This window comes from Indicator indicator, chromosome Z (assembly GCF_027791375.1).
Source record: "Indicator indicator isolate 239-I01 chromosome Z, UM_Iind_1.1, whole genome shotgun sequence".
Lineage (NCBI taxonomy): Eukaryota > Metazoa > Chordata > Aves > Piciformes > Indicatoridae > Indicator > Indicator indicator.
Genome location: NC_072053.1, coordinates 82,099,549 through 82,124,394, shown reverse-complemented (window position 1 = coordinate 82,124,394; position 24,846 = coordinate 82,099,549). Strand labels below are relative to the sequence as shown.

The following is a 24,846-nucleotide window of genomic DNA, read 5'->3' as shown; positions in this document are numbered from 1 at the left end:
AGGGGAGTTGGACTCAATGGTTTTTGTGAGGTCCCTTCCAACCCCTAAGATTCTGTGGTTCAACAAGGTTTAAATGAGTAGATCACTTTCTGACATGTGCTGTAGTCTCAATGAAATGGAAACAGAGTCTCAGGGATCTTAGTAGATCCTTGAAATTGACAAGTGGTGTTGGAAGTGAGGGTTGGTGTTATTTAAATGTTCCTTTGACTATAAGCAAAAAAATCACAACAGACACAGCTATGAGGTTGATAACTGGAAAACTGAAAAGCTAAATAAATCCACCTGGTGATGGTATTTTTCATACTCAAAAAAAGAGAAAAAGTTACTTGAAGAACCCTGATACTTCACACATCCCAAGCTACCTACTCCAGTGGAATAAATTAGTTTCATTGTTTTAAAGAGTGCACATTGCATGTGGAAATTGTTAGATTGTTTTTCTTAAGCAGATATAAAAGGTTTCAGCTAACAACTCTCAAAACAGTACTTGAGGAACAGTGGCATAGGAGAGGAGAAATTAGAGCTGTGCTTCCAGAGTTCATTCTTCTTGACAAGAGCCAGAAGTAAAACCTGCAAAACCAAGAGCCCAAAGATCTCTTGTGCAGTAGATGCTGTTTAGAAGAGCAGTGATTTTTACTTCCTTTGGTTTGACTTCCAGTTAGGGTTTTAGTTCTTTTCGTTTAGTGCTTTTTCACATCAATGTCCAAGCAGAAATGGGTAACAAATGGTGTCTCTAAAGGGTCCATACTGGGACCACTGCTCTTCATCAATGACAGACAGTGGGATCAAGTGCACCCTCAGTAAGCTTGTGGATGACACCAAGCTGAGTGGTGCAGTTGACTTGCTAGAGAGGTGGAATGCTGTCCAGAGGGACCTGACAGGCTTGAGAAGAGGACACTTGTGAACATCATCAGAGCCCTGGAACAGGCTCCCCAGGGGGATTGTGGAGTCTCCTTCTCTGGAGACTTTTAAAGCCCACCTGGATGCATTCCTGTGCAGATTGCCCTAAGTGATCCTGCTCTGGCAGTGGGGTTAGACCTGGTGATCTTTTGAGGTCCCTTCCAACCTCTGATGTGCTGTGATACTTGTGAGATTCACCAAGGCCAGGTGCAAGGTCCTGCACCTGAGTTGGGGTAATCTCTAGTATCAACACAGGCTTTCAATTGCCTCTTGTCTGCTTGCTTTTACACCTGCTCATTAATTACATAAACACTCAGATTAGACACATCCTCCAGCCCAGTCCTTCGTTGTCCATCATGAACAGGCACAGCTCTCTCAACCTCTCTTCAGAGGATAGGTGCTGCAGTCCTATCATCATCTCCATGGGCCCTCCTTGCCTTCACTTCAGTACACCCACACTTTTCTTGTCCTGAAGAACTCAGGACTGGACACAGCTCTCTTTATGAGTTCTCAGCAAGGCTAAGAAGAGGGAAATTGGCCATTGGAATGTGCTGCCCAGGGAGGTGGTGGAGTCACCATCCCTGGAGGTGCTCAAGAGGGGATTGGACGTGGCACTTGGTGCCATGGTTTAGATAGGCATGAGGTGTAGGGTGACAGGTTGGACTCGATGATCTTTGAGGTCTCTTCCAGCCTTCTTGATTCTATGATTCTATAAACATCTCTGTCAACTTGCTGGCAGTGCTGTTAGTAATGCAGGCCAGGATGCTGTTGGCCATCTTTGCTCTGAGGGCATGGCTTATGGTCAACTTGGTGTCCACCAAAAGCACTAGTTTATCTCTGCCAAGCTGCTTTCTAACCAGTCAGACCCTTGCCTGGGTTATTCCTATCTAGGGGCAGAGCTTTGTACTTCACTGTGTCAAACTGTATGAGATTCCTGGCCTGTTTCTGAAACTGGCTGTCAAGCTTCTTCAGAATATGCTGGGTCCTGTCATCAGTGAAGGGGCTAAACAATATTGGTCCCAGTATCAACTTGCAAGAGTACTCCACTGGTGTGGAGTACAGGTGGGCTTCATACTTCGGTAGAATACCCTTTGAGCACAGCAGTTGTCATGGTTTGAGTACAGGTGGGCTTCATACTGCTGTAGAATACCCTTTGAGCACAGCAGCTGTCATGGTCTGAGTACAGCTGGACTTCATACTGCTGTAGAATACCCTTTGAGCACAGCAGTTGTCATGGTTGGAGCCCACCCAGCTGGCCACAAAGCACTGTGCAGCTGCTCACTCACTCCTACCCACCTGTGGTGGGATGAGGAGGAGAAAATGCCACAAAAGGCTCAATCACCTTCCCAGAAACTGAGATCAGGCTGATCAGAATGCAGTTCCTCAGATCCTTCTTACCACTCCTCCTGAAGGTAAGGGATCATGATACTTGCTTTCTTCTAATTCTCAGGAAACTCACATAAACCAACATGACCTTTCTAAGAACAATAGTCCTAAGTTCTAAGGTCAATAAGAAGTTTTAAGTTCAATAAAGTTCTAAGTCTAAGTTCTAAGGTCAATAATGGACTTGCAACATCAGCCCCCCTGGGTGCATTGCAACAGAGCCATACAGTTGTGCCTGTCCAGTTCTTTAGATGTTCCCTAGCCCAGTCCTTTCCAACCTCCCACCATGATGGGATTGTGTAGTTCTGTGATTCTGCCTCTGATTGAAGTGACAGAGTAGGTGACAGGAGTGGGTGAGTTAGGCATGACATACCTGAGTTTCAGGTGGCTCTAGAAAGTTAGCAGAGCATCACCAAAGTGTCCTTGAAAAGCAGTTGCTCACTGCAGTCCTTCCTCATAATCTGTCACTGCAGCCCTGAGGTACCCAGACATCCACATTTGTGCCTGGGATTCTAGCTAGCTTGTTCCAGCTGTCACAGAATCACTGAACATTAGAGATTGGAAGGGACCTCCAGAGGTTGAGTCCTACCCCCCTGCCAGAGCAGGATCATCCAGGGTATTTTGCACAGGAATGCATCCAGGTGGGTTTGGAAAGTCTCCAGAGAAAGAGACTCCACAACCCCCCTGGGCAGCCTGCTCCAGGGCTCTGTCACCCTCACTGTAAAGAAGTTTCTCCTCATGTGGAGGTGAAACCTTCTGTGCTCAAGTTTGTAACCATTGTTCCTTGTCTTATTACTGCACACCACAGAAAAGAGCCTGGCCCCCTCCACTTGACACTGACTCTGGCCAGCCTGATCTAGTGTCAGGTGTCCCTGCCCATGGCAGGGGGTTTGGAGCTAGATGATCCTTGTGGTACCTTCCAACCCTGGCTGATTCTATGATTCTATGACACCCAGCCCTCAGATATTTACAGACATTGATCAGATCCCCTCTCAGCCTTCTCTTCTCCAGACTAAACAGCCCCAGGGCTCTCAGTCTCTCTCCATAGGGGAGATGCTCAAGTCCCCTAAGCATCCTTGTGGCTCTCTGTTGGATTCTCTCCAGCAGGTCTCTGTCTCTCTTGACCTGGGGAGCCACAAACTGGACACAGCATTCCAGATGTGGTCTCAGCAGGGCAGAGCAGATGTGTAGAAGAACCTCCCTAGCCCTGCTGGCCACACTTTTCTTGCTGTCCCCCAGGATCCCATTGGCTCTCTTGGCCACAAGGGCACATTGCTGTCCCATGCAGAACTTGCTGCCCACCAGCACTCCAAGGTCTTTCTCCATGGAGCTGCTTTGCAGCTGGGCAGCTCCTAACCTGTCCTGGTGTCTGCTGTTCTTCCTCCCCAGATGCAGGACTCTGCACTTGTCCTTACTGAACTTCATGAGGTTTGCCTGCACCCAGCTCTCAGCCTGTCCAGGTCACGTTGCATGGCAGCACAGCCTGAGGGGTGTCAGCCACCAGCTTGTAGTGATTTTACTACTTTATGATGAATGCAGGGTTACAGATCTGTCACCACACCAAGAGTGACTTCTGTTAGCAGTTCAGTCCAACACTCCAACAAAAAAGGCAACTGCTGAGGACACTGCTGTCTGTTGTAATTGCCATGTCTGTTGTAAACCATGAGCTCTCCAAGGAGAGCATGAAATAACCTGCAAAACCAAACAGCACTTCAGGTCTCTTTGTAAAGGTGTGGTCAAGAAGAGGACACAAGGTCTCATTTTTGGTCTGGATGGATTAAATTGATTGTTTTCCATAGGTGGTAAGGACACATGTATTGGGTGGAATTAATTTGTTCTTAAAACATCTGAAAAACTGCCTGTCCCCTATGCATCTGGTTACCCTTTGCTGCTGCTCTTGAAGCAGTCACTGAAGTAAGAGAGAAACTCTGTCACGCAGTGGACTGCACCAGACTGAGTCTTGGCTCATCGTAAGTAAAAGGTGAACCTGAAATCCCTGACTCTTCACCCTTTCAGAGGCATCTGTGCAACAACCTGTGCTGCATGGTTTGAGCGTGGATTTGAGGTTTCAGTGAAGTGAAGCACACCCAAGGGCCTTATCTCTCCATTTGCTCTACCTCCTTTCCTCTAAGCTTTTCTGTTGTTCCTGTATTTTCTCCTGTTGCCTGTACAGTTAACCAGGTGCTTGAAGGACTCTCTTCAGAAGCATGCTCTCAGAACTGGCAGTGCTCTGGGAGCTGTTCTGAAGATGATGGCACTTAGCCTTGGTTTTTCAGGTTGTGGGACTCAGCAATAATAAATACAATCTTAAAGAGTGAGGATGAAGAGGTGATGAGGTGAACAGTGTATTTATATATAATCAGTTACATCAAAGTGCAGGATAAAGCTTTGATTACTTGAAAATACTTTCCCCTCCATGAACATATCCCTGTTTTCTCTTTTCTTAAGGTACACTTAAATTAAAAGAGTCATCCTCAAAGCTTGTGATGAAGAAACAGTTCAGTGAGTTAAAAGCAGGCTGTCAGTAGTTCCATTATGTGCTCCCTGTTCAGGTGCCTGTATGATTTTGAGGGGTTGTGTTACTGAAATGCAGAAATTGTTTTCATTCAGGTAAGCAAACCCTGAAGATCTTTGATGGGAATGATGCAGTGAAACGCAACCAATTTCGACTGATTTCCGTTCCAAGGATTGCAAAAAATGAGGAAGTTGTGGTAAGATACCTGCAGAAGGTCAACATTCCAGTGTGATAAAGGGGCACACAACTGGGTTTGGCAGTTGTGAGGAAACTCAAGCTTTGCAGATGTAACTCAGCAACATCTGTAAATGGTCTATAATGCCACAATGTAGTTTGGCTTCTTCATGTAGTGCTCTTATTTTAGAGCAGCTGAAGAACAAGTTAAGTTCTTTACCATGGGGGGTGGTGGAACATTGCAACAGGTTGCCAAGGGAAGTAGTTGAGGCCCCATGGTGAGGCTCAACAAGGCTCTGAGCAACCTGATCTAGTGGAGGATGTCCCTGCTCACTGTAGGGGGGCTGCCCTGGATGATCTTTGGAGGTCCCTTCCAACCCAAACTATTCTATAACTATGAAGAAATGACTCTATGCAGCTTTTGTAGCTGCAGCATAATGGAAACCACACCACATCACATGTTGTTAAGCAGTCATTCTGCTTCCCTGTGTGACACTGAATCCTGATTCTGTTGATGTGAGCAATGCTGGATAATCAGCTCCTTAGATGTTGCTCCTCTTCTGTAATGTTTAAAGGTCTGACATATATCCTGTATAGTAGCTACTGCTACTGTGCTTCAGTTAGCCAGCTTTGAAGACTGAAGCATGCCATAGTGGCCCACACTCCCTGGCTGTGGAAGTAATGAATTGTCAGTCATACAGTGGCCACTCCTCAGCTTTTGCAGTGCTCCATCTGGGGTGGAAGCATGACTCAGTACTAAATCAAATGCTCTGCACAGACCATCATTTGCTGGCATGGGCAGAGGCCCCATGCTGTGCAGAAATGAAGCCCAGAGCAGGTATAGGTAGAACTGAGCACAGTGAGAGGTCATAGTCATAAAGGACTTGTCACAGGAGCCTGGAGGATTTATTACATCAGAACATTAACAGTGTGAAACTACAGCTCATTAAGATTTTCATGATACTGTGCTCAGAATCAACAGGAGTTTTGAAAATGCTTTGTGGTGTTATGCATGCCATAGATCTTCAAGGAAAATTGTGTGCAGTGCTGGAAACACCTTTATGTAGGAGACCTGCTTGCCTTTCAAGCCCGTTTTATCAGGCTACTCCTTACAATAGCAGGGCAGATTAATTCCAGTTCTGATAAGTGGCTCTCTGGGCTCTGTTCACTGCACCATCTGTGTTAGCAGAGGTGCAGCAGGCATGGGCCAGTAATAGAAGTAAAATTCCTTTGACTGCATGAATCATCCAAGGACAGCCTTCAGCTTTCCTCTTCACATCTGTGTGGGTTCAGGGCAGCCTTGTATCTGAGAAGCTCACTAATGTTCAGCATCCTCTTAGTGCAAGCAGATTGAATATGCAGAGCTGGGTGCAAGCAGGTGTGATTCACCGTTTGTCTTGCGGAGTGGATTCTGCTTGCAGCCAGCACAGCTGAATTTTTATGTTTGATCTATGGAGTCAAAATGACTTTTATCAATGGAGAAATGTACTGAGGGCTGTGTTCAAGCCCAGTGGTACATCAAGTTTCAGTTTTGTATCTTCCACTAAGATTTTGTTTTCAAAACTTCACTCTTGTGTGTTTGCCATTGCTGTTTTTCCACTCTTCTGTGCTTAAAAGGTGCATTAAAAGTTGGTTCCATAAGTAAGGTATTGATAAACAGTGTCCCTTCAAGAAAATACTGATTTATCTCACTGTGTTGTAGGAGGCTGCTTTGAGGGCATACTACATAAGTGATGACCAGCAGGAGTATGAGCTTCAGACCTTCACACAGCAGGCACTGCTGTCTGATGATGTCATCAACAGGAATGATGCTGCAGAGGACAGCAACTTGGGCTCGGTGTTCCGAGAATCCGTTCCTGAAGCTTGGATCATCAGGGCCAAACCAAAGGATGAGGAAGTGATCAGAATTTACCCTGCCTGGCTGAAGTGAGTGCTTTCCTGCTTTCGCAGCATTGTTTTGGTTGGAAAAGACCTCTAAGTTTGTCAAGTCCAACCAACAGTGTTAAGACTACCATGGCCGTTAAACCAAGTCCCCAAGCCCCATATCCACGGGTTTCTTGAATACCTCCAGGGGTGGTGACTTCACCACCTCCCTGGGCAGCCTGTTTCAATCCCTGACCACTCCTGCAGCAAAGAAACTTTTCCTAATACCTGACCTAAGCCTCTTCTGGCACACTTTCAGGCCATTTCCTCTCATCCTGTCACCTGATACTGAAGAGACCCACCCCCACCTCACTCCAGCCTCCTTTCAGGGAGGTGTAGAGAGCAATGAGATCTCTCCTCAGCTCCCTCTTCTCCAGACTAAACAATCCCAGTTCCCTCAGCCATTCCTCATAATATCTGTTCTCTAGACCCTTCACTTTCTCTGGACATGCTCCAGCCTTCCTAAAATTATAGAACAATTTGGGTTGGAAGGGGCTTTAAAGATCATCTACTTCCAACCTCCCTGCCATGAGCAGGGACACCTCCCACTAGACCAGCTTGCTCAAGGCCCTGTTGAGCCTGGCCTTGAACACTTCCAGGGAGGGGGCAACCTTATCACAAGGTTATCCTGCTTGACTGCATTTGTCCTTCTGTAGTCTGGCCTGGTGTGTTTCAGTTAATGAGGTGGCTAAGTATAACAGAGAATGTACCTGCTGCTTCTTCCGTATTTGAGGACCCTTCTGTTTATTTTCCTGAATTAATAATGTACATATTATTCATTTGCATGCCTGGAAACGTGCTTGTGGGTTTCTTAATGTGCACAGAATGTGCTGTGCAACTTGTGCAGTTCTACTACCCTGTCTTTGGCCAAGAAGATGCAGCTTCTCATTAACTGCCTCTGTAAAACAAACAATGACATACACATGTCACTTGAAAGCTTGGTGGCTTTTTGGAAGGAGTGTTAAGTGAGAAGAACTCACTGTAGCTTCTGATGTGTGAACAGGAGGAAATAATAAAAGATAATCATCTGTTCCATTAACCACTGGGGCAGTCAATATGCATTTTAAGCATATTTAGCAGTGGAAACAAGGCTGACTGATGAGCTCTTAATTTCTTGAGAGCAATGGGATAAAAGTTTAAACATTTGTTCGTTTTACTGTTTCAACTGCATTGCCAAGTTTCATGGAAGACTTGGAGGTAGTTCTGTGCAGGGGAGGAAATTTATTTGCTGTGCTACAGCCCTCATGAGCAGCTCCCTGAGATGAAAGTCTTTGCTCATTTGTGGGGTCAATGCTGCATCTGCCATGAGCCTCAGTGAAAAACTTTCTTCAGCTAACACAAATTTCTGCCTGTCCATGTAGAAAATTCCCTGCTCAGGTGAAAAAAAAGTACACATAGGAACAGATCAAAGTGGTAGTCCTATAATAAGTATTTCTTTTCTCTTCAGGGTGGGCATGGCCTATGTTTCTCTACGAGTAAATAAGGGCAGCACCACACAGACTGTGATCAAAGAAGTGCTTCCCTTACTTGGAAGGCAGGTAAATGAAAGATCATCAGTGTGTCCAGGTACAACCTGAGTGACCCTCAAGTGGGGGGGGGTATGTTTTTCCCCTTAGAAATAAATAGCCAGTGGTCCATTTGCAGTTAATGTGAATGCTGTCAATGTTTGGCAGATGATCTTTGGTGGCTAGTGTGGTGCTCAAAACCTCCTGCAGTCTGTGTGGTAGACCTGATTGCTCTGTGCTGGAAGTCTTTATGGGTCATGCAGGTTGATTTATATGAACACACTGATTCTTGGCATAAAGTGTGGGTTTTTTCTCTGGTTGTTCATGTCTTGAGATACTTAAAATGCACTTATATTAGCAGTGCAGTGACACTGCTATTCTCACCTTGTTGGGGAACTGGCCATCACTGTTAGGATGGCCATGTTAGTATCCTGCTTCCTTGTGGTGCTCTGCAAAGGAAATCATAAAATACCAGAAAGTTGGAAGGGACCCATAAAGGTCACTGACTCAAACTCCCTGCTCCCTGCAGGACTATCTAAAACCAAACCATATGACATTGTTCAGGCATCCTGTGGACTCTTGACAGGTTTGGTGCTGTGACCACTTGCCTGGGGACCCTATTCCAGGGACCACCACCCTCTGAAGAACATTTTTCTGATGTTCTGATTTTTTTCTGTTGTGGCAGGGATTAGAACTTCTGAGGGCACAATGAGAGGGTGTAGGGAAAGGACATGGATCTGGGTGTTTATGGTCATTCATTCATAAACCAGGAACATCAGTATTCCTGGAGGTCATAACAAGAGCATACATCATGTCTTTGTGAAGTGAGGTATTGTGTTTGTGCTTGGGATTCTTACCTGCTTTATTGTTTATTATTGCTTTGTAGGCTTTTAAGAGTAAATCCCACCAGTGTCTTTGTTGTAGACCTCTAGCCTTCAGTGGCAAAAACATTCAGGACTACATCATTTTCCTAATCCCTCCACTGCCCACCTTGAGGAAGCTGTAGACTATGATGAGGTCACATCTCAACCATCTCTTCTCCAAGATGAACAAACCAAGTGACTTCAGCCTTGCTCTTGAAGCCTTTCACTGGCTTGGTGCTGCTTCTCTGGCCACACTCTTACAGTTTGATGTCCTTACATTGAGGTGCCCAAAACTGCACACAGGTCTCAAGGTGGGGCCTCCCTAGTGCAGGGCAGAGTGGGACAATCACCTCCCTCCACCAGCCCAGCTATGCTGTGCTTGATGGACCCCGGAACACAGCTGGCACTTTGGACTACCAGGGCACACTGTTGACTCATATGCAGCTTGCCATCAACTCAGACCCCCAGATCTCATTCCACAGGGCTGCTCTCCAGCCTCTTGTCCCCCACTTGGTATGTATAATGAGGATTACTCCAGGTGTTTCATACAGTTGGTGACTGTCCAGCTCTCTGGGCTATTCCAGATCCCTCTGCAAGGACACTCTTGAGGGAGTGAGTCTGCAGCTCCTTCTGGTTTAGTATCATCAGTAAACTCAATGTACGTTTCATTCCACATGATTTTTATAAAAACACTAAAAGACCACAAAAGCAAGTCCTGGGGACCACTGCTAACTGGCTGTCAGTGTGATGTGACCCTGTGAGCTCAACCCATCATCCAATTGCTCACGCAACATATTATGGATTTGTCTAGCTGTGTGCTGAATGTTTTTGTCCAGAGGAATACTGTAAGAGACAGCATCAAAGGCTTTGCTAAAATGTGAAACCACCACATCCACTGGCTTTCCTTGGTCAGTGAGATGGATGACCTTGTCAGAAAGGGAAGTTAAGTTGGCTGAGCAGGACTTTCCCCTCCTGAACCCATGCTGGCTGTCACCAGTGACTGCCTTGTCTCTCAAGTGTTCTTCAATAGCTCCCAGAATAACGTTCATGATCACCAGGCACTGAAGTGAGACTGAGAGCTCTTCCTTCTTAGTCTTCTTGAAAACTGAATGTTTGTCAGATTCTAGTCAGCTGGGACCTCTCTGGACTCCAAAGTGGACAAGGGTCCCACAATGACATTAGCTAATCAGGTCCCTCAGGCTGATGCATATCCAGCTGCAGCAGCAAATCTCAGACAGATTTAAGGTCAGCTAGGAGTTTTATCTTCCCCCTTAGTCATGATCTTCCAGCACAGGTCTCCAAGGGTCCCAAGGCCCATCATCAGTGTTGAAGACAGAGCTGAAGAAGGCATTAACTGTCTCCACTCCATTTTCTGTGTTTGTGGAGGTGGCCCATCTCATCAAGCAACAAACCAATGTTCTCTCCGATTCTCCTGTTACGATATAGGAAACATTTTAGTAGAATTTGCAAGTGTGCCAAGTGCTGGAGGTCTCCATCAGAGGGACAAGTGTGGGGACATGAATCTATAGCATGGCCATTTCGTTCAGCATGCTCCCAGTGCTCCACAGAGTGGGGGCCACCACCACTTTTCATGGTTGAGTGCAGGATACATGGAAACATGCACATGACTGATGAGGTGATCAGTAGAACTCCTGTCTAGGTGTGCTCTGTGAATGCAGCTCATTTTGCACTGTAGGGTAGTTAGAATCATAGAATCATACAATGGTCCATGCTGGAAGGGACTTCCAAAGGTCATCCAGTCCAACCTCCCTGCAGTCAGCAGGGACATCCCCAACTAGATCAGGCTGCCCAGGGCCTCCTCCAGCCTCACCTTGAAGATCTCCAGGGATGGGGCCTCAACCACCTCCCTGGGCAACCTGTTCCAGTGTTCCACTACCTTCATCATGAAGAACTTCTTCCTGATATCCAACCTAAATCTACTTTGCTCTAGTTTGAAGCCATTGTCCCTGGTCCTGTCCCTGCAGCCCTTTGTAAACAGTCTCTCTGCAACCTTCTTGTAGCCCCCTTCAGGTACTGGCAGGCTGCTGTTAGGTCTGCCTGGAGCCTTCTCTTCTGCAGGCTGAACACCCCCAGCTCCTTCAGCCTGTCCTCATAGCAGAGCTGCTCCAACCCCCTGATCCTTTTCATGGCCCTCCTCTGGACCTGCTCCATCAGGTCCATGTCCCTCCTATACTGAGGGCTCCAGAGCTGGACACAGTACTCCAGGTGAGGTCTCACCAGAGCAGAGCAAAGAGGCAGAATCACCTCTCTGCCTCTGCTGGCAATGCTGCTTTGGATGCAGCCCAGGATATGATTGGCCTCCTGGGCTGCATCAAAAGATGCATTCTAGGATTTGGTTTCAGACCTTCTCAAATGCTGTTGGACCTTTTAACAGAACTTGGAACATCTTGTCTGAAGTCTTGTCTCACCTGAAAAAACACAGCTGTCAGACAGGGTAGTTGGGTGCCATGATGGGAGACATCTTCACATCTCTGTTGTAAAACTACTAATTCCTTGGATTAATGGGAATTTCTCTGATACTGCATTTTCTCCTGCATAAAGCATTTTCTCCTTTTTTTTTTCTGTATGAAGATGAACATACAGGAAACCTTTTAATATCCAGAATTTGTGTATGTGCTATAGATCCTTTCCAAATCTCTCTCACCAAATTTCAGGCAAAGCAAATGTGGACAGTGGAGGCTTTTAGCTCCCTTGTTCATGACATGGAAAGCAAGCTCATCTGTTCTCTGAGTCTCAAGGTCAAGAACTAACAGACTTCCTCAGCCCAAGGAAGATTGGATTCATCTCAGTAAATGGTTCAAGATTGGACTCATCTTAGTAAATGATTCCGTATTGGATTCATCTGAGTAAATGGTTCACTATTGGATTGATCCTAGTAAATGGTTCACTATTGGATTGATCCTAGTAAATAAGTGGTTCAAGATTGGATTAATCCTAGTAAATGGTTCAACTCTTGGTTGTGCCAGCTTTTGTCATCCTGCTATGAGGGACTTGGGTGGTCCTTGACAGCATAGTTTGGAGAAGGGACTGGCACAGGTGAAGAGGGTTTTGTTCCATCAGTGACGCTGGAGTGCCTCAGAAGATGGCCACCAGTTAGCCTGCTTTTACTAAGCCTGCTTCCTGGGCCTTCTTCTCCAAGAGCAGGTTCATTCCCAATCCTGCATGCTGTCTCTGGGAGGACACCCTGGAAATACCCTGGCTGAGCTACTGGTCACTGAAGAGGAGTAGAGTTGACCTTGCCTTGCAAGTGTCCCTTCACTGTGGGGCTGTGCGGATGCCGCTGTAGTAGAGGCCACAGGATCCCGACACCATGTGTGGGAGACTTGAGTGTGAGAAAAGGAGATGATGCCTGGCTCAGGGGGAGAGGGTTAGGGAAAGAACATCATGGTTGATTTAAAAATGCTGACTTTCCCATGCTGTGTGTGTGCAGTGTGTAGCATAAACATCTGGCAACATGAGGTTTCATTCAGAGACTTACGTGTTTCATCTTTTGGCAGACGGAGTGCCTCCAGAATTTCAAGCTGGTGGAAGTGCTGATGGGCAGTAAGCAAGGTAAGTGAAGGAGCCCTGGCCAAAGGCACATCTGTAACTGATCTTCCGGGTTTATTTTTGTTGGCTTTTTGGGGGTTTCATTCCCTCTGAACGCAGTCACAGTTAATTTTTTTTTTTTACAGTAAATGCTTTCACCAATGAAACTTCACCATCGTGTTGAAATACTTAATCAACATGCTGGTGGTTCTTCTCATTCTTGTGTGCCCTGTGGGAACCTGGTTCCCTTCTCTTTCTTCATCATCCCATAAAGGTTTATTTGTGGTTTCTGGTGGGTATTGACACGTTGTCAAGAGCTCTGTTTTGGGGAGCTGACTTGTAACAGACATAATTTTCTTAACGGCAGTTGTTTAGAAAGGTTAATTGCAGAGTTCAGCCTGCTGCCTTCACAGAATCTTAGGGGTTGGAAGGCCACCCAGTCCAACCCCCCAGCCAGAGCAGGATCACCTGGATCAGGTCAGACAGGAATGCACCCAGGTGGGTTTTGACTATCTCCAGAGAGGGAGACTCCACAGCCCCCCTTGGCAGCCTGTTCCAGTGTTCTGTCACCCTCACAGGGAAAATGCTTCTCATTATGTTCATATGGAACCTCTCTGCTCCAGCTTATACCTGTTGCCCCTTGTCCTATCATTGGACATCACTAAGCAGAGCCTGTCTCTGTCCTCCTGACACTCACCCTTCACTTACTTATAAACATGAATAAGGTCATCCCTCAGTGTCCTCTTCTCCAAGCTAGAGAGCCCCAGCTCCCTCAGCCTTTCTTCACTAGGGAGATGTTCCACTCCATCATCTTTGTGGCTCTGTGCTGGACTCTTTCAAGCAGCTTCCTGAGGTCCTTCTTGAACTGAGGGGCCCAGAACTGGACACAATATTCCCTTCATTCTCTCCTTTTTCTCCCTGACACTGCCCCCCACAAAGAGCCAATTCAAGTTGAAGGAGTGCATTATGAAATACATAAACACACACTCCTAGTATTCTTCAAGAGGTCTGTGGTCCTGCAGGAGCTGAGCTGGTGCCCTCTGAGCTCATATTATTCATAATTTATAAGGCTACACAGAAAGGGTGGTAGAACACTGGAACAGATTGCCCAGGGAGGTGGTTAAGGCTCCATTCCTGAAGATACTCAAGGTAAGGCTCAACAGGGCTCTGGGCAACCTGACCTGGTTGAGGATGCCCCTGCTGACTGCAGAGGGAGTTGGACTAGATGACCTTGGAGGTTGCTTCCAACCTGGACCATTCTATGATGAAGCCACTGAAGCAGTCTGATGATGCCCTGGCTGCTCCTGGGTCAATATCTTTGTGTTTCTTGGCCCTTTACTTTCTTTGTGATCAGTTAATTGTAGCCTGATGAACATCTTTGGTTGGTTTCTGGTGCTCTGTTTTAAAGCATCACCTCCCTTTAGCTGGAAGTTGCTACAGTTGTTTAATGTTTTAATGGCATACAGAAGCTGATTATCACTGTAGTTGTCAGGGAGTGTAGTTTGAGAGTCTCCTGTCAAACATTTGGCTTGTTACCAAAGCACTGCCTGTCTTTTGAGTGGCTTCAAGCTGTTTCTGCTCCCCCTCCCCTCTTTTTGTTGTTTTTTTTTTGGGGGGGGGTTGGTTGGTTGGTTGGTTGTTTTTTTTTTTTTTGCAGAAGTAGGGTTGTGTTTAAGAACTAAGAACCAAATCAGACTGTCCAGAGCACCTGTGTGGATTTTCTGTTGAATAGTCATAGAACGATCCAGGCTGGAAGGGACCTCCGAAGGTCACCCAGTCCAACCCAATAAGTAGTTCAGGTCTCTGTGGTCCTTTATATTAGTGCTGGTTGTATGCAGGATTGTGAATTTTCCCTTTTTGCCTAAGAAACCTGTTGCATTATTTTTGTTTAATTGAGCTAGCCATTAAACCCAGCAGTGTTTTCAAACAGCATTCATGTCCTTGCTCTCTCCAGTTCAGCGCATGGTGTTGGACAGTCAGGAACTGATTCTTAACAGACTCAAGGACATCAGAAAGGTAATCATGGAAAAAAAAATAACATGTTGGGGTTTTTTCTTTTTAAATAGCAAGTAGGGAGTCCCCTTCCTTACAAGAAACAAGTAATCAGGTACTGCCCCAGCTAGCTCATCTGTAGAGAAGCCAAGTGCTTGCTTCTGTCTGTGAAAAGTGTTTTCCTGTAGCTGTAGAGGACTTGACTGCTGATTTCAGAGCCATTTGGGGATTTTGTTTTAATCACAGAATATTAGAGGTTGGAAGGGACCTCAAGAGATCTTTGAGCCCAACCCCCGTGCCAAAAGCAGGATCACCCAGGGTAGTCTGCACAGGAATGCATCCAGCCAGGTTTTGAAAGTCTCCAGAGGAGACTCCACAACCTCTCTGGGCAGCCTGTTCCAGTGCTCCGTTACCCTCACTGTGAAGAAGTTTCTCCTCATGTTGAGGTGAAATCTTTTATGTTCAACTTTGTACCCATTGGTCCTTTTCTTACTACTGTGCACCATGGAAAAGGGCTTGGCTCCCTCCACTTGACACCCATCCCTCAGACATTTATAGACATTGATCAGATCATAGAATTAGTTAGGGTTGGAAGGAACCACAAGGTTCCAATTTCAACCCCCCCTGGGCAGGGACACCTCACACTAGAGCAGGCTGGTTAGAGCCTCATCCAGCCTGGCCTTAACCACCTCCAGGGGTGGGGCCTCAACCACCTCCCTGGACAACAAAGATATTAATGGTATCTTTCTGCCAAATGCCATTTGTTCTTCTTTGTTTTGGTAGACTTCAGTACGTCAGATGAACCAAACAAGGTTTTACATCGTGGAAAACAGCAAATCCGTGGTGCGAGTCAGTTTATTTGTGGGTGGCCTTCCACCTCAGCTGTCCCCTGAAGAATACACAAATATTCTCAAGGATGAATTAGCTATTAAAAGTAAGTAACTAGGGGCATTTTGAGGTTTATTCACTTGTTCAGGATAAAATGTAGTAGCATCTGTTGCTCCTTGTAATTTATGTTTGTGGGGTTTTTTTTCTTTAATGCCTTCTGACATCATTTGAAGAGTCAGTCTGCCCTTTACTCTCACAGGGGCATCCTTTATTCGTTTTAACATGTTCATGGTTGCATCAGAGATGTGACAGCTCCTTGTTCACAGGATTATTACATTACAGAGTCACAGAATCACAGAATGTTAAGGGTTGGAAGGGACCAACCCCCTGCCAGACCAGGATCGCCTGTACCACGTCACACAGGAACACATCCAGGCTGGTTTTGAATATCTCCAGAGAGGGAGACTCCACAACCCCCCTGGGCAGCCTGTTCCAGTGTTCTGTCACCCTCACAGGGAAACATTTTTTCCTCATGTTTCCATGGAACTTCCTATGCTTCAGCTTCCACCATTGCCCCTTGTGCTGGCATTGGGCATCACCCAGCAGAGCCTGGCTCCAGCCTCTGGGCACTCAGCCTTTATATATTTATAAACATGAATGAGGTCACCCTGAGGCTCCTCTTCTCCAAGCTAAAGAGCCTCAGCTCCCTCAGGCTCTCCTCATGGTGGAGATGTTCCACTCCATCATTTTTGTGGCTCTATGCTGGACTCTTTCAAGCAGTTCCCTGAGGTCCTTCTTGAACTGAGGGGCCCAGAACTGGACACAATATTCCAGATGTGGACTCATCAGGGCAGAGTAGAGGGGGAGGAGAACCTCTCTTGACCTACTAACCACAGCCCTTCTAATCCACCCCAGGATGCTTGGCCACCAGAGCACATTGCTGGTTCCTGGTCAACCTCCCATCCACCAGGACCCCCAGGTCCTTTTCCCCTTCACTGCTTTCCAGCAGGTCAACCCCTGACCTATGCTGATCTATGGGGTTGTTCTTTCCCAGGTACAAGACTCTCCTCTTGCCCTTGTTGAATTTCAGTAAGTTTTTCTCTGCCCACCTCTCCAGCCTGTCCTAGTCTTGCTGAATGGCAGCACAACCTTCTTAAACTTAGTGTTTAGTCAGAAAGCATCACTTTTAGAGTTCCTTACAGCACTCAGATTGTGACAGTGCAGTTTAATTCCCTCAGCCTGAACATTCCTGGCTTTTATTAACCTCTGACATTTTTCCTGTTGTCCATGAGCTCTGTGCCTGGTCAGGGGGAAGGTATGAGCAGTGTGTGCACAAAGATACAGGCCAGCACACAGTGAACAGGATTTATTTCCCTTCTTTCAGAGGAGTGTCATTCATTTTTTTTTCATAAGGATTCTTTCAACCATCAGGTCCTATAAAAGCTGTCAGGGTTGCATCATGCTTTTAGTTTCAGGAAAGGAAACCTTTTTTCCCCCCATCCTTCAATCTTTCATTGTAACTTCAAGAGGAACCAAACTTTAAATGCCAGCAAGAATTTATAGTCACCTTTGTTGAAAATCAGTTTAGCTTTTCTAACTTGCAAAGTAAACTTAGGAGAGGGAAAGCTTTAGCTGGAGGTTCTCCTTATATTTGTATAACTTTTTAGTATTTATTTATATTATGTTTATGTAACTTTTAAAAAATATTTTAAATATTTACTCTAAATGTACCCAAGGTTTTATGTGTTTATATTTTTTACCCTTTGCAGCAAATGTAGTATCTGTGAGTCATGTTTATCAAGGACAAGGTAAGCATGAAGATTTTTCAGTCTCTTGCTAACAATTGTCTGTTTTCAAAACTGCAGCCTGATGACACTAGAGGCTCAGAGTGTGAGCCCAGAGTGTTGTTAGTCTTGTTGCATGTGCAAAATGCCTTTCAGATCAAATGTAACATTGTGTATTTATGAGTCATGGAATTGTCAGGGCTGGAAGGGACCTCAAGGATCATCCACTGCCATAGGCAGGGACACCTCACACTACAGCAGGTTGCTCAGAGCCACCTCCAGCCTGGCCTTAAAGACCTCCACTGATGAGGCTTCCTGGGCAACCTGTGCCCAGTGTCACACCACCCTCATGGGGAAGAACTTCTTCCCAACATCCAGTCTGAATCTACCCACTTCCAGTTTTGCTCCCTATGAGGAGGAATGAATTGCTGTTACCTTACTTAAAAAAAAAAATAATTTAAAAGGATGGCTTCATGCCTCATGTACCAGCAAGTGGTATTACTCCATCATAAAAATGAGTTTTGAAGGTGCAATTCAGCTGAATAGTCTGACACCACTCAGCTGTTAAAAAACCTTTCAAATATCTTTATTTTGACTTCTCAAACAACTAAATTTGGTCCTGCTTTTGAACTTGATGGGATTGTTTTACAGTCACTGTTCCTTAGCACAGTGTTAAGTGGGGATTCAGTGGCTATCAGAAAATCAGTACCCTCATCTCATCTCTGCAGATTCATCCTTGGAGCTGCTGCTTTGCTTTTGCTCTATTTGTTTTGTTTTAGCAAGGTCAAGGAAGCAATGAGGCTTCTGAGAGCTGGGTCAGGAGTGGCTCTGTGCAGCTGAGTGCAGTGGTCAGGTGGAGATCTGTGTTTGGTTAAACTCAGAAGTGTGGAATTTATTATTTGTGGATGTAGGCATCCATATCCTAGAGATGTTTCATGTCCTTTGGTAGGCTTGACTTTGCTCATGGCCACCAAGTGGATCTTTCCATAGTGTGGTTTTGAAGACTGGTGCATGTTTCCTTTGTGTGTTTGCTGTCTCCACTTGGCTTGGCAGCACTGGAAAACCATCAGGCTTTCAGATCTGCCTTCTCCTTTGCATACTTACAGTGGAGAAGAGCTGGTTCTGTGACCCTCCTCTTCTTTCACAGCTTCATTTAAGCAACCTTACCTGCATGGGGTTTGTAGATGTCTCTTTTCAGATGAGACTTTTGTTCTTTGTATTGGTTTGGGTTTCTTTTTCCACTTTCTGAGTATTTTTATGTTTATGGTAACTTCTTGACTTCAACTTGTGATTGCAAATAGCTCACTTCTCACATTCTATCCATTACACACTTTCATCTTGTCCTGTCCTGTTTTCCTCCTAAGTACCTTTCTTTAACTTGGTTTAGCTAACTTGTGTTGTTTTCATTTTTGTGCCTTCCCTTCTTCCTCAACTTCTCCATGCAGGACCAAAGCTGACACAAAGATCTCAAGTTGATTCTCAAATAAAATCCTTGCTTTTATTTTTCAATTAAAAAAACAACCAACCAACCAAACTTTATTTTAAAACCATAAAGCTTTCAGGTCTGCCTTCTCTTTTTCACATTTGTCAGTGGACCACAGATGGTTTTGTGACCCTCTTCTCTTGTCACAGCTTCATATAACCATGCTGACCTGCATAAAGTTTTTAGATGTTTCTACTTGGATGAGATTTTTATTGTTCTTTTTTTGTGGTGGTTTTGTTCAGAGTTTTTTTTGTTGTTGTGGTTTTGTGTTTGGTTGGTTTGGTTTTTTTTTTTTTTTTTCACTTTCTGAGTATTTTTAATTGATGATAACTGTAATAATTCTTACTGAGATAGTGTCAATGAGTGGCACGACTGGAATTTTTAATAATGAGATACAAAGCCTGGTACCTTTGTCACTTGTGCACGATGAGAGCAGCCTGTTAGTCAGGATGAGATGTATGAAAGCAGATCATGCTTATGAACCCCAAAGGATGTTTGGACATGCATCAGTTTTGTGCTGCAGGTCCTCCTTGTCATGAAACTGCTTTGCTTTAACAAAAATCTGGGGTGTCTTGCTGGGTTTGCAGGTAGGCTTGAAAAACAGAGCAGCCCAAATCACTGATGAGCAACAACCACAAGCAGTGCAGAGCAGCTTGTGCTGTGTGATGTCCCGAGTAAACTGAGCAAACCTTTTGCTGTGGTGATTCTGATTTCCTAATGCTGATAGAAAATATGAAAAACAGTTCTCCTGCCTCTTCACAGGTGCTGTTGTGCTTGAAATTTCCTGCTTTTCTGAAGCTGAAAGAATATATATGCTAGTTAAAGATACCACTGTCAATGACAAGCCTCTGAACGCCGTGGTGATTCCCGAAGTTGTGGTAAGAGATGGGTTTGAATTTAGAATGTGTCTTTAAAAGAGGAATGCATCCACCTTAAGACTTCTCCTGCTGGTAGTAAATGAGAAAATTGTCTTCAGGAGGTTCTCCTCCCCCTCTGCCCTCCCCTGGTGAGACCACAACTGGAATACTGTGTCCAGTTTTGGGCTCCCCAATTCAAGAGGAACAGAGATCTGCTGGAGAGAGTCCAGTGGAGAGCTATGAGGATGAGTGAGGGACTTGAATATCTCTACTGTGAAGAAAGACTGAGAGCCCTGGGGCTGTTTAGTCTAGAGAAGAGAAGGCTGAGGGGATCTCATCACAGTCTAGAAATATCTGAAGGTTAGGTGTCAAGATGAAGGTGCCAGCTTCTGTTTGGTGGTGCCCAGTGATATGACAGGGAACAGTGGATACAAGATGGAACACAGGAGCTTCCACCTCAACACCAGGAGTCATTTCTTTGGTGTGAGGGTGCTGGAGCACTGGAACAGGCTGCCCAGAGAGGTTGTGGAGTCTTCTCTGGAGACTTTCAAACCCCCCCTGGATGCATTCCTGTGTGACCTGTCCTAGGTGATCTTGCTCTGGCTGGGGGGGTTGGACTGGATGATTTCTGGAGGTCCCTTCCAACACCTAACATTCTGTGATTCTGTGGTTCAAAGGAGCCACACAGTGAGTTCCTGTAATGAGTGTGATGAAAAACAAAAATGCCTGGGAGCCTGTACTTCATGTGCATGATCTGCTTCTGGGAGTGAAGTCACCTGTCCTGTGGAGTTGTCAGGATTTGCTATACAACTCCAAGATTGCACAGCTGTAAAGAGGGGGGAAAGCAAAGTTATTTTTTTCCTTTTTATTTCTTTCAGTGCTCAAAAATTTAGGTGGGGTTTTGCTTTTAGTTTTAGCTGGCATGTCAAAAGGTTTGCAGCAACTTTGTTTTGGGGACTAAATGTGTTTCCTTGGTAAGCACAAGGTAAAGCACTCCTGCTAATCTCATTCACAGTATCTTTATTTCCCCTTGTCCTGTAACAGAGGGACCTTGTTGAAATGCTGCATTGTGGATTTCAGAGGACACAGGCTTCTGAAAGATTCAATGCAAGAGTCAAATTCCTTGGTTGATTTATGGTTTGTTTTTTTTTTTTTTACAAATCACTTTATGAATCAGTTAGTTTAGTAAGAGATTTCAAAGCAGATACAGCATGGAAAGAGGGAAGTGGCTCACTGAGCAAAGTGATTTGGAACCAGGATGGGAGTAGGTTCTGTCCAAAAGAGTGTGCAGCTGTGGTTGCTTCCTGCTGAGCTGTCACCTATCTTGCAGTTACTGTGGCCAGTGAAGTGAGTGACTTAGTTTGACTCCTTAGAACTTCATGGAAGGTTGAAACTTTAAAAAAAAAAAAAAAAAAATTACATAGATAGATAAATAGTGGGAATTGTGAAACAGCTTTAGGTGGGAAGGTCTCAAGTTCAGCAGCCATACTGCGTGGCTGTCTTCCTGCTTGTACCAGACAGTCCTGTGCTTGTCAAAGTTGTCTGAAGGCAAAATTATTCTTAATCTGAGCAGACAGTAGAGGCAGTGCTTAAGTGAAACTGGCAAGGTTATGAACTATCTCCTCTCCAAAACAAGTGGTAGCCTTGTTCTTCTGCATACATAGGCATCATGTTCTGTGAGATCCCTAGAAACCAAGGTCCCCCCTCATCCAAACAAGGCTCAGAGTTTTTATTGCCAGACAGATAAGGCAGCATGAAGATGGAGCTGCTGTTGCTTGCTTGTTTTCAGAGGGTTTTAGGCAAGTGCATTATGGGCCTGGATTTTGTGCATGTGTGTGTGAAGTTGAACATGCTCCACTCTGATGACATGTGTCTGGATTTCCTGGCACTGGGTATGTTTGAAGTGAACTTCTGGATGCCAGGAAAGTATGGACAGTGCCACCTGTTATCTAACACAAGATATCACAGTTCAGGAGATGGCTAGGGATGAATTTCTAATACAGACTCATAGAATTGTTTTGGATGGACAAGAGCTTTAAGATGTAGTCCAACCACTTGAGTCCTGTGTCCAGTTCTGGGCCCCTCAGTTCAAGAAAGATGTTGAGTTGCTTGAACATGTCCAGAGAAGGGCAGCAAAGCTGAGGAGGGGTCTGGAGCACAAACCCTATGAGGAGAGGCTGAGGGAGCTGGGGGTGTTCAGCCTGGAGAAGAGGAGGCTCAGGGGAGACCTCATTGCTGTCTACAACTACCTGAAGGGAGGTTGCAGCCAGGTGGGGATTGGTCTCTTCTCCCAGGCAACCAGTGACAGGAGGACACAGTCTCAAGCTGTGCAAGGGGAAGGCTTGATCTTAGAAAAAGTTCTTCCCAGAAAGAGAGATTGGCCTTGGAATGTGCTGCCCAGGGAGGTGGTGGGGTCAGCATCCCTGGAGATGTTTAAGAAGAGCCTGGATGAGGCACTTAGTGCCATGGTCTTGTTGATTAGTCAGGGTTGGGTGATCAGTTGGACTTGGTGATCTTGGAGGTCTCTTCCAACCTGGTTGTTTCTATGTGATTCTGTGTGATTTACTAACTTGGCCAATTCTGGTGCTATACCATGTCCCAGTGCTCCACATCTATGTGTCCTCTAAGCATCTCCAGGGTTAGTGATTCAACCACCTCCCTGGGAAGCCTGTTCCAGTGTTTGAGAACCCTTTCAGTGATTAAGTTTCTTCTAAAGCCCAACATAAACCTCCCCTGGTGCAACTTGAGGCCATGTCCTCTCATCCTATCACTTGTTACTGGGGAGAAGAGACCAACCCCCAACTGCCTCCAACCTCCTCTCAGGGAGCTGTAGAGAGCCAGAAGGTCTTTCCTCAGCCTCCTTTTCTCCAGGCTGAACAACCCCAGTTCCCCCAGGCATTCCTCACCAGCCCTGTTCTCCAGACCCTTCCCCAGCTTCACCACCCATCTCTGGACACACTCCAGCACCAAAATGTCCTTCTTGGAGTGAGGGACCAAGACCTGAAGCCAGTATTCAAGGTGCAGCCTCACCAGTTACAAGTGCAGGGGCACAATCACTTTCCTAGTCCTGCTGATCACGCTGTTCCTGATCCAGGCCAGGATGCTGTTGGTCTTCTTGGCCACCTTGGTCACACTGTGCTGATTAAAGATTCCTAATATGTAAGAAGGAGCTGGGGGGATGTCCAGCTGCACATACCTTCTGTTTCCAGTTCAGCATGTACTGTTTGTATTTGGTCATCTGGCTGAAATGAGCCAGGAGTTAATATTTTGAGTGTGGTTCATGCGTGCTCCAGCCACCTGGCTTATGCCATTGACTAATTACCCAGGATAAACTAATGAATGATTGTTGATCCTGCTTTGAGGAGCAGTTGGACTACAACACCTCCTGAGGTACTTTTCCACCTAGATTATCCTCTTATCCTATGATGCTCTCAGCCTTTGTTCATGCCTTGTGTACATGACCAGTCAAATACAGCACCAGGAAATGCTTGTACAGAGCCTGAGCACCATACTGAATTTGTGCTGTGTTTGATGTTCCTCTTGTGGGTGAAAGGCAAAGAAACCACAGAATGGTTTGGGCTGGAAGAAAGACCTTAAAGATCATCTAGTTCCACACCTCCCTGCCCTGGTCGGGGCACCTACTAATAGACCAGGCTGTTCAAGGCCCCATGAAACCAGATCTTGGACACTTCCAGGATTGGAGCCTCTACAGTTTCTCAGGCCAACCTGCTCCAGTGCCTCAAGACCCTTATGGTCAAGAAATTCCTCCTAATGCCCAATTTAAATTTGGTTTCTTCCAGTTTTAAGCCATTACTCTCATGTCACTCCATGCCTTTGTAAACAGTGTCTCCCCAGCTTTCTTGTAGGCCCCCTTCACATCTGGGATGCGGCTATAAGGTCCTCATGATATTCTCTTCTCCAGGCTGAACAACCCCAGCTCTCTCAGCCTGACTTCATGGGAGAGCTGCTCCATCCCTATGGGGATAATGTGTACTCTCAGGAGTGATAAAACAAAGGCCAAATTATAGCTAAAATTAAACAAAAGTGGAGGAAAAGAAGTCAGGAAAACCAAAACTAACCAAGCCAAACCAAACTAACCAAACCCAACCAAGCCAAACCTAACTAACCAAACCCAACCAAGCCAAACCAAACTAAACAAAACCACCCAACCAAGCCAAACCTAACCAAACCCAACCAAGCCAAACCTAACTAAACAAAACCAACCAACCAAGCCAAACCTAACCAAACCCAACCAAGCCAAACCAAACTAAACAAAACCAACCAACCAAGCCAAACCAAACTAAACAAAACCAACCAAGCCAAACCTAACTAACCAAAACCAACCAACCAAGCCAAACCTAACCAAACCCAACCAAGCCAAACCTAACTAAACAAAACCAACCAACCAAGCCAAACCTAACTAACCAAACCCAACCAAGCCAAACCAAACTAAACAAAACCAACCAACCAAGCCAAACCTAACTAACCAAACCCAACCAAGCCAAACCAAACTAAACAAAACCAACCAACCAAGCCAAACCTAACTAACCAAACCCAACCAAGCCAAACCAAACTAAACAAAACCAACCAACCAAGCCAAACCTAACTAACCAAACCCAACCAAGCCAAACCAAACTAAACAAAACCAACCAACCAAGCCAAACCTAACCAAACCCAACCAAGCCAAACCAAACTAAACAAAACCAACCAACCAAGCCAAACCTAACTAACCAAACCCAACCAAGCCAAACCAAACTAAACAAAACCAACCAACCAAGCCAAACCTAACTAACCAAACCCAACCAAGCCAAACCAAACTAAACAAAACCAACCAACCAAGCCAAACCTAACTAACCCAAACCAACCAAGCCAAACCTAACTAACCCAAACCAACCAAGCCAAACCTAACTAACCAAAACCAACGAAGCCAAACCAAACTAAACAAAACCAACCAACCAAGCCAAACCTAACCAAACCCAACCAAGCCAAACCAAACTAAACAAAACCAACCAACCAAGCCAAACCTAACTAACCAAACCCAACCAAGCCAAACCAAACTAAACAAAACCAACCAACCAAGCCAAACCTAACCA

The 24,846-nt window shown here is 45.5% G+C and overlaps 1 protein-coding gene across 1 annotated transcript in view; it reads left to right on the top strand.

The window, feature by feature from the left end:
• The window catches only part of DGKQ (diacylglycerol kinase theta), a 125,921-nt gene that overhangs the window by 70,630 nt on the left and 30,445 nt on the right, over window positions 1-24,846 (top strand). Inside the window, exons 9-16 of the mRNA XM_054397647.1 lie at window positions 4,891-4,991; window positions 6,672-6,895; window positions 8,340-8,430; window positions 12,779-12,833; window positions 14,764-14,825; window positions 15,585-15,735; window positions 17,399-17,437; window positions 19,659-19,774. Of these exons, the coding sequence (XP_054253622.1) occupies window positions 4,891-4,991; window positions 6,672-6,895; window positions 8,340-8,430; window positions 12,779-12,833; window positions 14,764-14,825; window positions 15,585-15,735; window positions 17,399-17,437; window positions 19,659-19,774 (839 nt within the window). The remainder of the gene's footprint in view (window positions 1-4,890; window positions 4,992-6,671; window positions 6,896-8,339; window positions 8,431-12,778; window positions 12,834-14,763; window positions 14,826-15,584; window positions 15,736-17,398; window positions 17,438-19,658; window positions 19,775-24,846) is intronic.